The following is a 14,545-nucleotide window of genomic DNA, read 5'->3' on the forward strand; positions in this document are numbered from 1 at the left end:
AAATCAGCTGCAACTGAAAACAATGCTTAGCAAAGCCCAGCAATTAATGTTGTGTTTTCCTAAAAATCACTCACAGCTTTGTGTTACTCCCATGACAAAGTGTAATGCTAGTACTTTCCTGCAGCTTTCAAACATGTAGCCTGGACGTATAGGTCACTAGGAGGGATAACACCTATACTCTGTCCTGTACAAACAGGTCAGAAGAACAAAGCAACCTTTGTGAAGTAGAGAAGGACTTAGAAACATTATTAAATATTTTATGAAATAAAATCACATAGTGATGAGGCTCATTTAAAAGTGCCGTGTGGAATTTCTCTCCATCATATTCTCCCCATGAAAAGTGATTCCCATGCTCCAAGGGCAGTAAAAACCTGTGATGTGTTCTAGGGCTGAGCGTAAGGCTGAACAAGCTCTTTATGTGTACAGTAGCCAGCTCTGTTCCTAATGACCAGCTTAAACATAGAAAGTGATGACAGACTGCATGAGTCATACTATAGCAGAGACAGATTAGGCCTTGCAGGTAACTGCGATGAACCCTGATTTTTGACAGAAGAGCACTGCAGCTTTTTGAAACTACTGTCTAACACTTAGGTTTGTTCCATCCTTGGCATCCTGCAATCAGAGGTGCCTTCAAGTAAGCCTTTGTGGTTTTATGATAAATCTGCAAATTTATGCTGAATGTGCCAGCCTCAAGTCACATTTAAAAAAACAAAAACCGAATATACTAAAGAAGAAACTTCATGTCTAGTATTAAGTTGAAAAATAAAACACGGAATTTAGAATGAGAGTGCCACAGAGAGTTGCCACAGTGTCCATGCGCTGGCTGCCATGTGGCTGTCCACGATCAGGGCTTTGGTCTCATCCTTCTGCAGAGTGACACCCTGGGAAAAAGATGTGCCTTTTAGCTCAGGGTGACAAGGTAGTCATACTGTATACCCTCTTCCTCCACCTTTTCCCTCAAAGACTGGCAGTTAGTAATTATTATCAGTACACTCAATACGAATCTTTGCAATCCTGTAGCAGGCTCTTGTAGGGCTGGATACTTACAGGGTGTGGAGAATTGCAGAACAGTCTTAAATGAGCAATTTTATGCTCCAAGAATTTGCTACAGCTGCTGTACTGTGAATGCATGCATTTTTGTATTTAAATTGCTTAGGATACTGGAATAATTTGGGAACTGTTTATAATTTTAATGGAGTGGAGAGAAACATCTGAAGTTCTTGTCGTCTTTGTTACTTAAAATTTATTACATGCAAAAAGGACATTAAAAAAAAATTCTAAAGGCTATAAAGGCAAGGTTAGGAAACGCCGTCACTACATACCTTTGTCTGGTCCCCTTTTGTGCAGAAATTGAAATTTGCTGTTTAAATGCAATCCTTTTAACCTAATTCTTCACACAGAATTTTCCAGATGATTAATGGAAAAATACAAAATTTTAGTCTGTGATGATTTGATGAACCCAGCACATGCTATCAGCATGATTTCTGGTTATTTCAGCTCTCTACTGCTATCTTTGCCAGTTGAGCTAACAGGGTAAATAGTGAGCTGGCTGTCACCTTCTTTTCTCTTCTGTGGTCAACATTTGTTAGGTTGGGGACGTCTCCCCAGTGATGTATCAAGCCTCAGCTCAGAGGGCACAGTTACATCTGCTTTTCTTCTTATCTCTCTCATTTCCTCTTTCTATTCTGTCACATTCATATCTACTGCAACTTTTGCCTCTCAATTTCAGCCAACCCTGGCCAGCAGTCTCTTTTCCTAGCCAGCACCTTCATTCCTCAACCCGTTTCCTACCCCATCCTCAAACTTTGAGCCCAGGAGACTCTTACGCATCTGTTCTCAGGCCTTACTGCCTTTTCTGAAACTCCACCTTCCACGTTTTCCTCCCTGTGGGATTGAGGCTGGAGATGCTGGGACCCTGCGTGGTACAGATCAGCCAGAACTTCCACCTCTGGAGAAAGCGGGCCCGTTGAATGGAGAATTTACCTGCCAAGTTCTGAATTGTGATTCTCCAGGGCATGTGCAAAATATGACTATTGTTTTTCAGAAGTGTGCAGCTTGATGGCTTTTAACTTGAGAAATCAAGGGTATTACACCTGCCCAGAAGAGCAGGTAAAGTTAAATAATGAGATCTCAGAAATACTTGAGTTTTTCAGGGAAGAGAGAGTTTTGATTTTCTCATAAATAACACAGTATAATGGTGACTAGCCCATTCTTATAAGTGGCTACAGAAAGCTATGCTTAGAAAGTTATTAAGAAGTTATAAAGTATGTAACATCCTGCCTCTACCACTTCCCCTACTGCTAATCCTCCCTACCAAAGAGAAGTAGGGTTAGGAGAATAATTCTGAAAACAGAGACAACTGTTGAATTCTGATAAACCTCAGAATTACCAATCTGAGCTGGGATTTACGGTATAATTCACTTGTGATACATAGTCATAATATTCTCGTATGCCAGCTCTTGTACCCTGTGTTTCTCAAATATCCCACATCCTAAAATGCAGTGCAAAAACTGATGTAAAAGACTGCCAGAGAAAGAGTGAAAAAGCTATTTAATTGGAATGGCACACAATTTGTTTTTTATTTTCTTATATATATATGCAGAAAGAATTTAAAAAACAGGAAGGACAGCTTTTTGCAGAAAAACATTAGTTTCTGATAACTCAAGTGATCTAAATAAACTGTCTTTTGTTTTCTTTCCTTCCTTCCTTCCTTCCTTCCTTCCTTCCTGCCTGCCTGCCTGCCTGCCTACCTGCCTACCTGCCTGCCTCCCTGCCTCCCTGCTTCCCTCCTTCCCCCCCTCTTTTACTCTCTTTCTCTCTTTTTTGGTAGTTTATGCCTACTGTAGTAGAATGGTAAATGTGCTTTAACCAAATTGATTAATCAAGTGATGTGTCATTCAGCAAACAATAGACAAAAAGTGGAGCAGTATGGTCAAAAAAGATCCGATAAGCTGGTAATGGATCATGAAAATTCCTTGCCCTGGGAATCACCAAGGTCATTCTGTTAGCTATTGTTTGTCTTCAGAAAGGTCACAGTGATAGAACAGGCTAAGACTAATTACTCTTCAGGAGTTAAATAAGTAACAACATCCTTTAGGGTTTTATGAGCTATTTCTGTTTTTATATACAGCTATACATTCATCTAACTCTGAGGATATCTTTATGCACACTTAGAAAATAAGCTTAAACCATTGGAAGGCATTCTCAGAGAAGAACATCCAATAATATAATATTAAATTCAGCAGATTTCCCTTGCAGATTATCCCTTAATATCTTTTCAGTCAGCAACTCTTTTAGGAGATCTGGTAGCGTGTGTTCAAAAAATTATCCATTTCCTCATTTTCAAGCCATTCTCAACTGCACATTTAAAAAATAAGCTAATGTGTTTGCTGTTGTTTTTCCTACTGTATTTTCCTTTTAAAATCCTACAGGTTCTAAATGCGTTTAAAGTAGCCTCAGAAATATGAAGTTCTGCATATGTTCAAAGAAATAGATCTCAAAGATGTTAATTACACCTGGACGTAGACATATATCATGTTTCATAAAATAGTTAGGAACCTAAACCTATTTGTCACTTATATATTTCTGAAAGTTCATTGCTACTACCATTATGAACAACTCAGGAAGAGGGTACACTTTGAAGTACAACTATGATTGATTAGACTAAAGAAATTCCAGTGCTTCGTTGTGTACTACTTTAATCTTTTGAAAAGTGAATGAGCAGCAGATGGCCTAATAAAGACACTCTGTATGTTTGCCCAGTATGGATTTGCTCTGAAGGGATTGGTTCAACTCTTTAGAGTACATATATTTGGAATACATCTGTCTTAGTCAAGACAGATGGCTAAAGGAAAGAGAAACTTCCAAACACTTGGAATTAATCCAGTGTGAGCACTGCTTTTGAATGAAATTTTAATGGGATATGACTGTTGTTCTGTTAGTTTTCTTGGAAGAATGCAGCTGTTCGTAGTGTAGACATATATAATTTTGATGGCTACTGAACATAACTGTTTATGCTTACTTTTGAAATACAGCTATTTTTGGTAGTGTCTGTGTTCTAATCAGCCTGTTGATAAGGAGAAGTATTCATTTCCTAGTGATCAGTTGGATATCTCTCATCATGTAAGCTAACTGAAACACCTATGTGGAACACTATTAATACTCTCCAGTATTAAAATTAAACTTGTTAATATGAGACTTTAAAAGTATAGGCATGTTCTTTCAATCCCATGCAATGTGATACGTTAAATCACTAGATTCCTTTTAACTACTAATTTTAATACAACATGCAAATTTGAAAAATCTATTGTGTGTGGATCACGGATCATGTGTGAATTATATGCCTGTGCAATAAATTCAGAAACAAGCCTGTTAAGCTTAAAACATTCACAACAACTAAAGAGTTCAGTAAAGAATGAATGATCTGGAAATTTGCCAAACGTTTTGGTTTGTGTATTAAGATACTACGGTTGTGGTGACGTATATGTCATGTAAAAGCTGTCCATTTCAATTAGATTTTCTGCTAACGTGACTGCAGTAGTATTTAGACTGGCTATATTCTTCTCATACCGTTTTTAACTGTTGTAATCTTGTTTTCTGTTTTGCAGTAATAACAAGTAGTGGCTATAGCCCAAGATCAGCGCACCAGTACTCTCCGCAGATATATCCTTCCAAGTTAGTGTCTGTACCTACTGTAATCTTGTATAGCGAACTGACCTTGGTTATAGGCAGTTCTGTGGTTTGCTGCGAACATATATTGATCAGCAGAAGAAAGGGAGAGAAAGGAAAATACTTAAACCTCCATAATGAATCCACTACAATTCTATGTCCATTGTTTTTTTCTCTCTCATGGCTGCGGAGTAACATCTACTTTGTGCAATACTTTATTGCCGCACAAGAAATATCTTTTGAGTTTCTACACACAGTGGAAGGAAAAAAAAAATAGACTGACATTCTCACACATCAGCATTTTAATAGTGCTGGCATTACATACAGACATATTTTGAGGAAGAGAGTTTATATTTAGAAATCACAATTGCATGTGCAACATGCATACTTAACGGTAAACATGTCATAGACTGTTCCAGTACTAGCATTGCCAAATAGTTCCAAACATTCCAGAATTATGAACCACCCTTTCCTCCTCCAGTATTGTAAGATTTTAAATATCAAACAAAGTAAATTAAATTGGATTAGATTCAATCTCTTTCTTTCTCTCTCTCTCAAAAAAAAAAAAAAAAAAAAAAAAAGTGTTTGTTTATTTATGTATTTATTCAGAAGCCAGCAGGGTTATTAGGAATAGGAAGTTTCTTCCTTTTTTTTAACTTAATGGAAAACACTGAAGATTTTTTTATGAAACTACTGTAATGGGCAGCCTATTGACTTGTTTGACATGTGATGTTGTGCACAAGTATCCTTGATTTCAGTATACCATATATTTATTTCAGTGCTTTTGATACTCTACCTATGTGACTTTGAAATTTGATACAGAGAAAGCATTAAAACTATATCTGATTAGGCTTTTTAAAATTTCTTCACCAAATTTGCATTCGTATCATGTTAGCCAGCATTTATTGATTGAGAAAGTAGGCGTCTAAACTAAAAGCATTCTTCCTTATTCCACTTAAAACACGTTTTAGCAAACTATATTTCATACATTTGGCCAAATACATTACAAGGTTTAATAGAATTTTTAATTTACTGTAATAATTTATTGGCATCTAAATTAATGAGTAATTCTTTTCTGATAGCAACCACTGCCAAATGTACTGAACTAATTAGAAAAAAAAAAGAAAAAAAAAATTAGAATCTGAAATTTAGTCATGGCTTTTAATAGCCAGATTTCAGTAAGTGTAATTCTGCAGAGTATGTTTATTCAGCTCTTGGTCCATAAAATCTTATTTGACTTACAAAACAATCCAAGACAAATGTTTCTCTGTATGTTTTTGCAACTCTGGAGGGCAAAAATTTAAAACTTGATTTTATTCAATTTCCCTATAAAATCCCAGTATTTATAAATTAAAGACCATTTTTATTTCCATTCTATTTCCCAAACATTTAAAGCCCTTCTGGTTAACAAAGCGTTGCTGTTAATATTTTTCATGCTTCTCTCTATGCTTCTCCCACTGAAGCCAGAGGCTAGATATCTGATGAAGCAGAACCATTTATAGAGGGCATAAGGTAGTAACTTCAATGTTCTCCTCTGTATTTCATTTATTCTTCCAGTCCAAGTTTCCCTGCACTGGATAAATAAGCTTGAGGATTTTTCTGATTTAAGTGTACTGTTCCTATCTCAAAGGGGTTAAATCCATATAAAACTGTTACAGCAGTGGCACAGCTCATCTACAGATGGACACAGAATATTAAGAATTAAATTGTGGTGATGGGACAGCACAGAATTTTCACAGTGCCTTGGGGAATGTGAGATGGAGTTTTTTAGCTTATTTCAGTGGGAGATGGAATAACTCCCATAAGAAGAGGAGTTGGCAGAATAATGAACTGCTTTTGGATACCTTTTTCTTTATTGCTTGAATTAACCTACAAAGTATTTGTTGCCACAGTAATGCTATTTTTCCTGATATTTAGGCCCTATCCACACATTCTTTCTACACCAGCAGCTCAAACAATGTCTGCCTATGCCGGACAAACCCAGTATTCAGGAATGCAGCAACCAGCAGTCTATACAGCCTACTCACAGACAGGACAGCCATACAGCCTACCTACTTACGGTATTTGACCTCTTATTACTTTGTCTTATATAGATGTAAGATAAATGCTGATGTGAACATTTTTGCTATTTTTTTTATTTTTATTTTCCCCACTGTGAGAAAGTATTTTAAAGAATCAGTTGAAAATTAATTTCTTATACAGATTTGGGTGTAATGTTGCCAGGCATCAAGACGGAAAGTGGGCTCTCGCAGACACAGTCACCACTGCAGAGTGGGTGCCTCAGTTACAGTCCAGGGTTTTCCACCCCACAGCCAGGCCAAACACCATATTCTTATCAGATGCCAGGTGAGTAGCCCTTGCTGTTATGTGTCATCTCTCCTTGCTGCTCTTTGTGGCCCCTGTTTCCTCATTACATTTTCAGTTCATGTTTCAGAACTCTAGCAAATGTGGTTGTCATTGGCAGCTATTTTTATCACTAAAATATAGCTACTTTTTTTAAATTGGTTTTTCCAACGCATGCATATATGTTCATTTTTTATCATCTGCTGATCTAGATCTGGTCATGCAATGCAGTCCCCATCTACACTTTCACTTTTCTATGGAGCAGGACTGGAAGCATTTGTTGTATTTATTGGGGAACACATGTCACTTCCCTTTGTTTACATGTTTTGAGCGTGACATCTTCTGATGCTTTTCCCTTTAAAAAACATAATTTATTACAATTCCTCTGTAATTCATACTTAGTATTTCATTTATTATGCAATTATGATTTATTTCTTTTTGCTCAATGATACTTCATTTTATCTGGATACTTTTTTATCTTTTAATGCAATATTAAATCTTATAAACATAGTATTAATCATCTGAAGTTGAAAACATGGACAAGCCTCATAACAGATTGATTAAAAACACGTAGATCATTTAAATATTCTTAAAAAATAGATTTTTTCTTCATAAGGGAACACTGAAGTGTTAGGACTTAGGCAATTAAGGAAAAAGAGAATAATAATAATAACAATATTTGAATGAAAGCGAGACACTGTAATAAATTGAAAAATGATTTTGTGGTCACTGCAACAACTTATTGCAAATAACTTTCTTCTATTGTGGGAAAAAAGAAGGTATGCTTATATGCATGGAAGCAGCATTTCATCTATGCTCATTAGATGTTTTCTTGTTTAAATGGAAAACTAAAAATTGTTTGCTCCTCCAATTCATTAATGTCTTAACATGAAATCCTGTATTTAGAATTATATTTTTATTCAGAAACATGTTCTTGCAATGAATCATATTTTTTAATTTTAGGTTCTAGTTTTACACCATCATCCACTATTTATGCAAACAATTCTGTTTCAAATTCTACGAACTTCAGTAGTTCACAACAGGTACGAATATCAACACTTGTTTGTGCATTAAAAAAATATTTATGTAAATCCAGTGATGGAATGTTATTTCAATTTAGACTTGTTATGCTGAATTGGACTTGCTGTAGTTAAGTACTGTTTTCTGTGGAAAGCATTGAAAATCCTTGTGGATGCTTAGTTGCATCTTTTGACATCTAAATACTTTATCAATCTCCCTTTAATTGTTTAGTAAATTTTCTCAAGTTAAAAAATCTAGACTAAAAGCTATCAGCTCTTTGCATAAATCACATCATTGCATGCAGAAATATTTAATGAAAACATTACTTCTTCATTTACATAGTTAACTGTTTTTGCTGTTTTAGGATTATCCATCATACACAGCTTTTGGCCAAAACCAGTATGCACAGTATTACTCAGCATCAACATATGGTGCATATATGACCTCAAACAACACGGCCGATGGCACTTCATCATCATCATCAACCTACCAGTTACAGGAATCTCTCCCTGGCCTGACTAGTCAACCAGGTACAGATCTGCATTCAGGTGAAAACAATTTTTACATTTTTTCCCTGTAGTTGTATGAAGCCAAGATCTGTATTTTTGCCTTGATTTTATACTGTTTTAAACTCAAGAACAAAAAAAAGCCCTTTTTGTATGCTTATTCAAGAGACCTGTGTAATTTGTTTGTTAGCTAAAACTCCTTGCAGTTTGAGGTTGTTTTCTTTGAAGGAGGAGGTTGAAAAAAGCAATGCAATAGTCTTGTAGTAGTAAATTTTTAACTAAAAATTCAGTCAGTTCTACTGTTACTGACAGTGGGACACTCCACTGTCCACCTCCATATTCAGAAGTGTTACTGTAAATTATTTAAACAAGATGTTGTTTGTCATTTAATTATGCTTCAATCATTCTATCAAGCCACAGTTGCTAATACACAAACTTAGGTTAGTAAGAATAGGGCAATCAGTTAATAGCACATTGCTTTACCAAATAAATAAATAATGGAGTAATTGAAGCTACAAAGAGAAAGCTCCAAGGAGAAATGAGGAGGCTAATTTTGCCTGCCCAACTCTGCCCCCTCGTGCATATGCATTACAACACAGTTATATAGTTGTGTTCTTAGGGCACCACTGCTGGATATCTTCATTTTTTCTCCTTATAACTTAGTTCGCAGTCCTCTGCCTGCTCCATTCTCCATTCCTGTCAAGCAAATGCAGATGTTAACAAGGAATATTTTTTTGCATGCTAGACTTGGGAATTTCTAGGTTCCCGAAACTCTCACCTATTTATTTTCTCACTACAGTAAATAAATTTACGTTTTTGAAATAATGCATAGTACAATATAGACACATGAAAATCTCTTAGGTGAGACACATGAAAATGGCTTAGGTGTGTGATACCCTTAATGTGTGAAAAGAATCTGCTTTTCATGCTCAATTTCATGTAAAACTTATATTATTCCAGGAATTTCTTAAAGATCTAGCCCAGTTCTATGATATATTCATGTCATAAATAGCTCACTAAGGCTGGTTATGGCATATATAAGAGAGATCATTGCCAGCTACCTTGCATAACACTGTTGGAGCAATCTAGTGGGGACACTGCCTTCACATGTACAATGTGGTAAAATGTCCGTCTTACCCACAGGCTGTGATCATTTATCAATAAAGTAACGAACTGGATTTTGAACTAGCGTCTGAAAAGGGAAAGTGTGCTTTGATCATAAAATCAATAAATTGTGTAAATACTAACTCTCATCATAACAACTGAAAAATCTAACTGAAAAGTTAGACAATAAAGCTGTTGTGTTATAATAACAAATTTGTATAAAGAAGGGAGTACTGTGTAGAAGAGTATAGACAAGGCTTCATACTTCATATAATCTGCTTAAATTCACTAAAATCTTTGGCAAGTTTAATGGCATGAGTTGATTTATTTTTTTCTTCCAGCTGTTTTCCTCTGCTAACTTTAATTTAAAAATGTTGTCTATCTATGCATGCACATGTATCTTGGTGGTATGACATGCTATGGGTATGGAGAGATCATAGAATCATAGAACAGTTTGTTTTGGTAAGGACCTTAAAACCGTCTAGTTCTAACCTTCCTGCCATGGGCACCTCCCAGTAAATAAGATCACACAAAGACCTATCCAGCGTGGCCTTAAACACTTCCAGGAATGAAGCAACAAATTCTCTGGCTAATGCACATGCCATTGTTTTTTGGTGAAAATGCAAATTGTCTCAGAGTGGAATTTTAGGAAGAGAATCTAACAGATATCTTAAGTGAAATTCCAACAGTTGCAAAACACTCACGATAGAGCCAACTCATAATCTACATTTAAAAGTATATTCATATCTGATCTTTATTTCAGTCTTATTCTTCTATATTTTTATTTGAGAAAATCAGACAGAATTTTCCCTTTCCCTCTCCCTTCTTTGTCTCTCCCTTCCATTTTCTTAGAAATTCTGTGTTAATGTATTATGTGTTACAGACTCCCTTGGTATCAAATAGCACTGAAAAAAGAAAGGAATCTTACATAGCTTAAGTAGGTTCAAAAATATTGAAGGCTGCACATCTATGAAACAATAAATACTTTTCTTATTTGTGGACTGCTTAATCCACAAACCATTTTTCCTGTTAAGTAGGTTGTGCATCTGAATTTACAAACCTGCCCACTCATTCCTTATTTCTGTCAAGTGTTGAACTGGTCATGAGACCCTTTGCTGAGAGTGCAACACCCACTTTGAGAATACATGGCATGCCTATGCCCTTGTGTGTCACTGTAAAAATAAATTTACATCAGTGGGATGCACTGACTTGAATCAGAGATTCAGTACACTCCATGTTTACTTGCTGTCTAACACTTTCACTGCTTGATCCTAAGAGTTACTTCATGTAAAACATAAGATTAAACTTCACCCTTCTACCATCTTTGCTTGCTGTTAATTCACATTAACCTCAAATACTCTCCACATATACAGGATTTCTTGTAATAACAAAGCTCCATCAGATCAAGATTTCTTTATTTGTTGACCAAGTAAGGAAAATGAGATGAAAATTGATACTCTCTGTATTACACTCTCTGCTACTTACAACAAGTGGCAATGCATTATGTCTCTGGGCTTTGCCTCTATTAAAAAAGAGGATTCTTGGCAAATGTTTGGCTTGTTCAAGGTGCTTGTGGACTGTCACTAGGCTTCTGGGATCCAGAGACAGCGATGCAAATGAAAGTCTCACTGACAAGGAGAAGTGTCAGTTCTCCCTGTCCCAGTGGCTGTAACATTTTCGCCTGGAGGAGGATGCAAACGCACACAAGCCAGTTGTAGTAGCTTTCCATTCCCATTACACATGTCAGAAGTTGTCACAGAACACTTGTTTTGACCTGTGCCCACACCTCTTTTCTCTTGCTTAAGTGGCACAGCTGTGTTTTAACAAGAAGGAGGGAATGCTTGTTCCAACTACAAGTGGGAAAAAATGGTCTGGATAGGAAGGACAACCTCCATTTGTAACCGTGGTGTTGTAACTCCCTAACATTTAATTAGAGCTGCTAGAAGGCATGTAAGTCCTCTTGCTGGACCTGAACCAGGATATAAGTATGTGCATGAACATCTGTGATGAAGTGGTCATTCTATGTTCCAGTTTTGACATTTTCCTCCTGTTTTATGGAATCTCAGATGCTGCTCCTACTTCCAGTGAGAGAAAGTTAAGGAGTGGATTTATTAGGCATGTGCTGAATATTGGAAAAGCTAAAAAATTTCAAACATGGCAATAAAATTTCTGTCTAATATGAGCTGCAGTAGGAGCTCTTTATGAGGGGAAGGTTTTCAGTGCTCTTTGGTACTAGAATTTCTCACTTTTTTTACATGGCTGAATTTTGAGTAAGTTTTTCTTCTATCAGCATTGACCTGATTTCTAAAGTAAACTGAGAACAAAAAAAATGCAGTTGCTCCTTTAGTCTGCTGTTGGTAAAAAGCAAATCAAGCAATTAAGCCTACAGTTGTTCAGAAAAACATGCACTACAGACTTCTGCATTCTAAAATAGATGCATACCTTGCATTCAAGTAAGAGACAGCTGCTCATTCTGATTTAGAGATTAGTTAATGAAATAAAGTTGGCTCTAAATATCTAGAACTTAGAAGGTACAGTGATTAGTTACAGTACTGATTAATGGATAATTATGCAATCACAATGAGTGTGCACCCAAGCAGAAGCCTGGGGCAACAGGTAAAGGCTAATGTTAAATGAAACTTGAAGTTATTTACTTCAGTGGTTAGATTATTTCAGAGAAAATTTAGAACAGAGTCTTTTTATATTTTATTTTTGGTAGATTAAATGTGGTCATTGAGAACAGATGTTCTAGTACATTACTATGGATTATTTTAGAAATGAATCTTTGTAAAATGTTGAAATTTTCTAGATCTGAAAAAGTTGTGATAAGAATATTAACATATATGTCCAATTATATAGTTTTTGTCTTTTCATAGCTGGAATTTGCTTTGTGATTTTTTTTTTTTCACTCTGTTAGGGAATCTGAGAAATTATATTATTGTACATACATCTTGCATACTCAGAACTTCTTTTGAAGAATAGGCTTTTGATGCTTAAGTAATGTGATTCTGAAACATCGTTTTTCTACATTTTTACATTTAGGAAATTAAATTCTGCTGTTCTATTTATGGGGAAAGAACTAAAGTAATGTGACCTTATTGATCTCTCCAGTGCCTGCAGTGTCCTTACTGACATCAACACCATGCTGGGAATAGAAATGATTAGTCAACAAGAACTCTTGGTCTCAGTTGTAAAGGGACAAAATAAAAACACCAACAGAACATTTTTCAATAGACACTATTATTGCTGCTTAATTTCTCTTGTTAAGAATTTCAGCTGAAAGAGAAAATTCTACAGAATATATATAATGCTTTTTCCAAATCAGGACAGATGTATCTTGAAGATTGTATCTGGAATAAATTCTCAAACTACTTTTCTGAAGATCTCTTCTTAGCTGTTGCCTGAAAGTTTGGCTGTATTCTGTACAAGCAGAGACACAGATTGATATTGCAACACTGAAGTCATCATGATTTGATTTCCTCCTGTTTCATGAAGAGTCCACTGTCTTCCACTTGGGTGTGCAGGGATTAGGATTCTGAGTCATGAAAGCAAATTTGTCTTTATACTTTATATATATCAGTCATTCATTTAAATGAAAAATGTGCCTTGGAAAGGGCAATGGATTTCAGATATATTCTTCTTCTAGGTATGAGGACTAATCCAAAAGAAATCTCTTCTATTTTATTATGTTGGCCCACAAATTAGGGGATGTTGGTGGTACGACAGTAGAGATTAAATCTTCCCACCAATATTCGTTTACATTTTGCTGCAATGTGACCAATGGTAGCAGAGGGGCAGCATGACAGAATGACATCCAACATGGAAGTGCATATGAAGCAAAAGCGTACAATTGAATTCCTCAAAAAATGTAATCAATCCACATTCATTGATGACTGCTGAACATTTATGGATACTAAAGAGTGGATGTGAGCACAGTGAGGTAGCAGGCGGTATGTTTCAGCCGTGGCAAGAGTGACATGAAAGATAAGCCATTTTCTGGACCGCCAGATGTGACACCATGAAATTAATAGCATCTTGACCAGCTCATCTGTGCACATCAGTGGATTATGACCAGAGAACTGTGTACAGAGCTGAATATCAGCTTGAATGTATTTGAAACAATGGTGGCAGAATTGAAACACTGCTAAGTTTGCACCGTGTGGGATCCAGGAATGCTCACACAGGAACAGAAAAAACACTATATGCAAGTTTATCAGGACCTATTTAACCAGTACAGTGCTGAAGGTGACAGTTTCCTGATCACATCATTACCAGTGACAACTCTGGGTGTCACCACTATGAGCCAGAGTCTGAACAGCAGTCCATGAAGTAGAGAGTGATACATGAATTTAAGACACAGCCCTCAGTGGGTAGTGATGTGCACTGTCTTTTGGGTTGAGAAAGGGATGACCAGTCTGGATTTTTTGTAATTTATACAAATGATTAACTTCGATTGCTACATTTGGATGAAGGGCCTGGAGCATCTCCCTTATGAGGAAAGGCTGAGTAACCTGGATCTGTTCCGCCTGGAAAAAAAGAAGTCTGATGGGGGATTTGATTAAAGTCTGTAAATATCTAAGGGAAGGTGGGAGACAAATGAATGAGGCCAGGCACTTCTCAGTGGTGTTTAGTGATAGGACAAGGAGCAATGGCCTAAAATTAGAACATAGGAAGTTCTATATAGAAATGTGGAGGAACTTCTTTATGATAAGGGTGACAGAGCACTGGAACAGGTTGCCCAGAGAGGTTGTTGAGGCCCTTCTTTAGAGATATTCTAGACCTACCTGGATACCAACCTGTGCAACCTATTGCAGGGAGTCAGCTTTATGTGGGGAGTTGGTCTCAATGATCTCTTGATCCATTCCAACCTCTGCAGGACTGTGATTCTGTGACACTGACTAAGC

At 36.4% G+C, this 14,545-nt stretch overlaps 1 protein-coding gene across 6 annotated transcripts in view; it reads left to right on the forward strand.

Annotated features, from left to right (window-relative positions):
• Positions 1 to 14,545, forward strand: part of EYA4 (EYA transcriptional coactivator and phosphatase 4) — a 151,537-nt gene that overhangs the window by 107,321 nt on the left and 29,671 nt on the right. For 4 of the 6 annotated variants that reach the window (XM_048936092.1, XM_048936096.1, XM_048936093.1 and 1 more), the window contains 5 exons: positions 4,608 to 4,674; positions 6,586 to 6,728; positions 6,871 to 7,014; positions 7,975 to 8,054; positions 8,396 to 8,579. In XM_048936092.1, coding sequence (XP_048792049.1) covers positions 4,608 to 4,674; positions 6,586 to 6,728; positions 6,871 to 7,014; positions 7,975 to 8,054; positions 8,396 to 8,579 — 618 coding nt within the window. The remainder of the gene's footprint in view (positions 1 to 4,607; positions 4,675 to 6,585; positions 6,729 to 6,870; positions 7,015 to 7,974; positions 8,055 to 8,395; positions 8,580 to 14,545) is intronic. The other 2 variants (XM_048936094.1, XM_048936095.1) reach the window with 2 other exon arrangements.

The sequence above is a fragment of the Lagopus muta genome, chromosome 2 (assembly GCF_023343835.1).
Source record: "Lagopus muta isolate bLagMut1 chromosome 2, bLagMut1 primary, whole genome shotgun sequence".
NCBI classification, from domain to species: Eukaryota; Metazoa; Chordata; class Aves; order Galliformes; family Phasianidae; genus Lagopus; species Lagopus muta.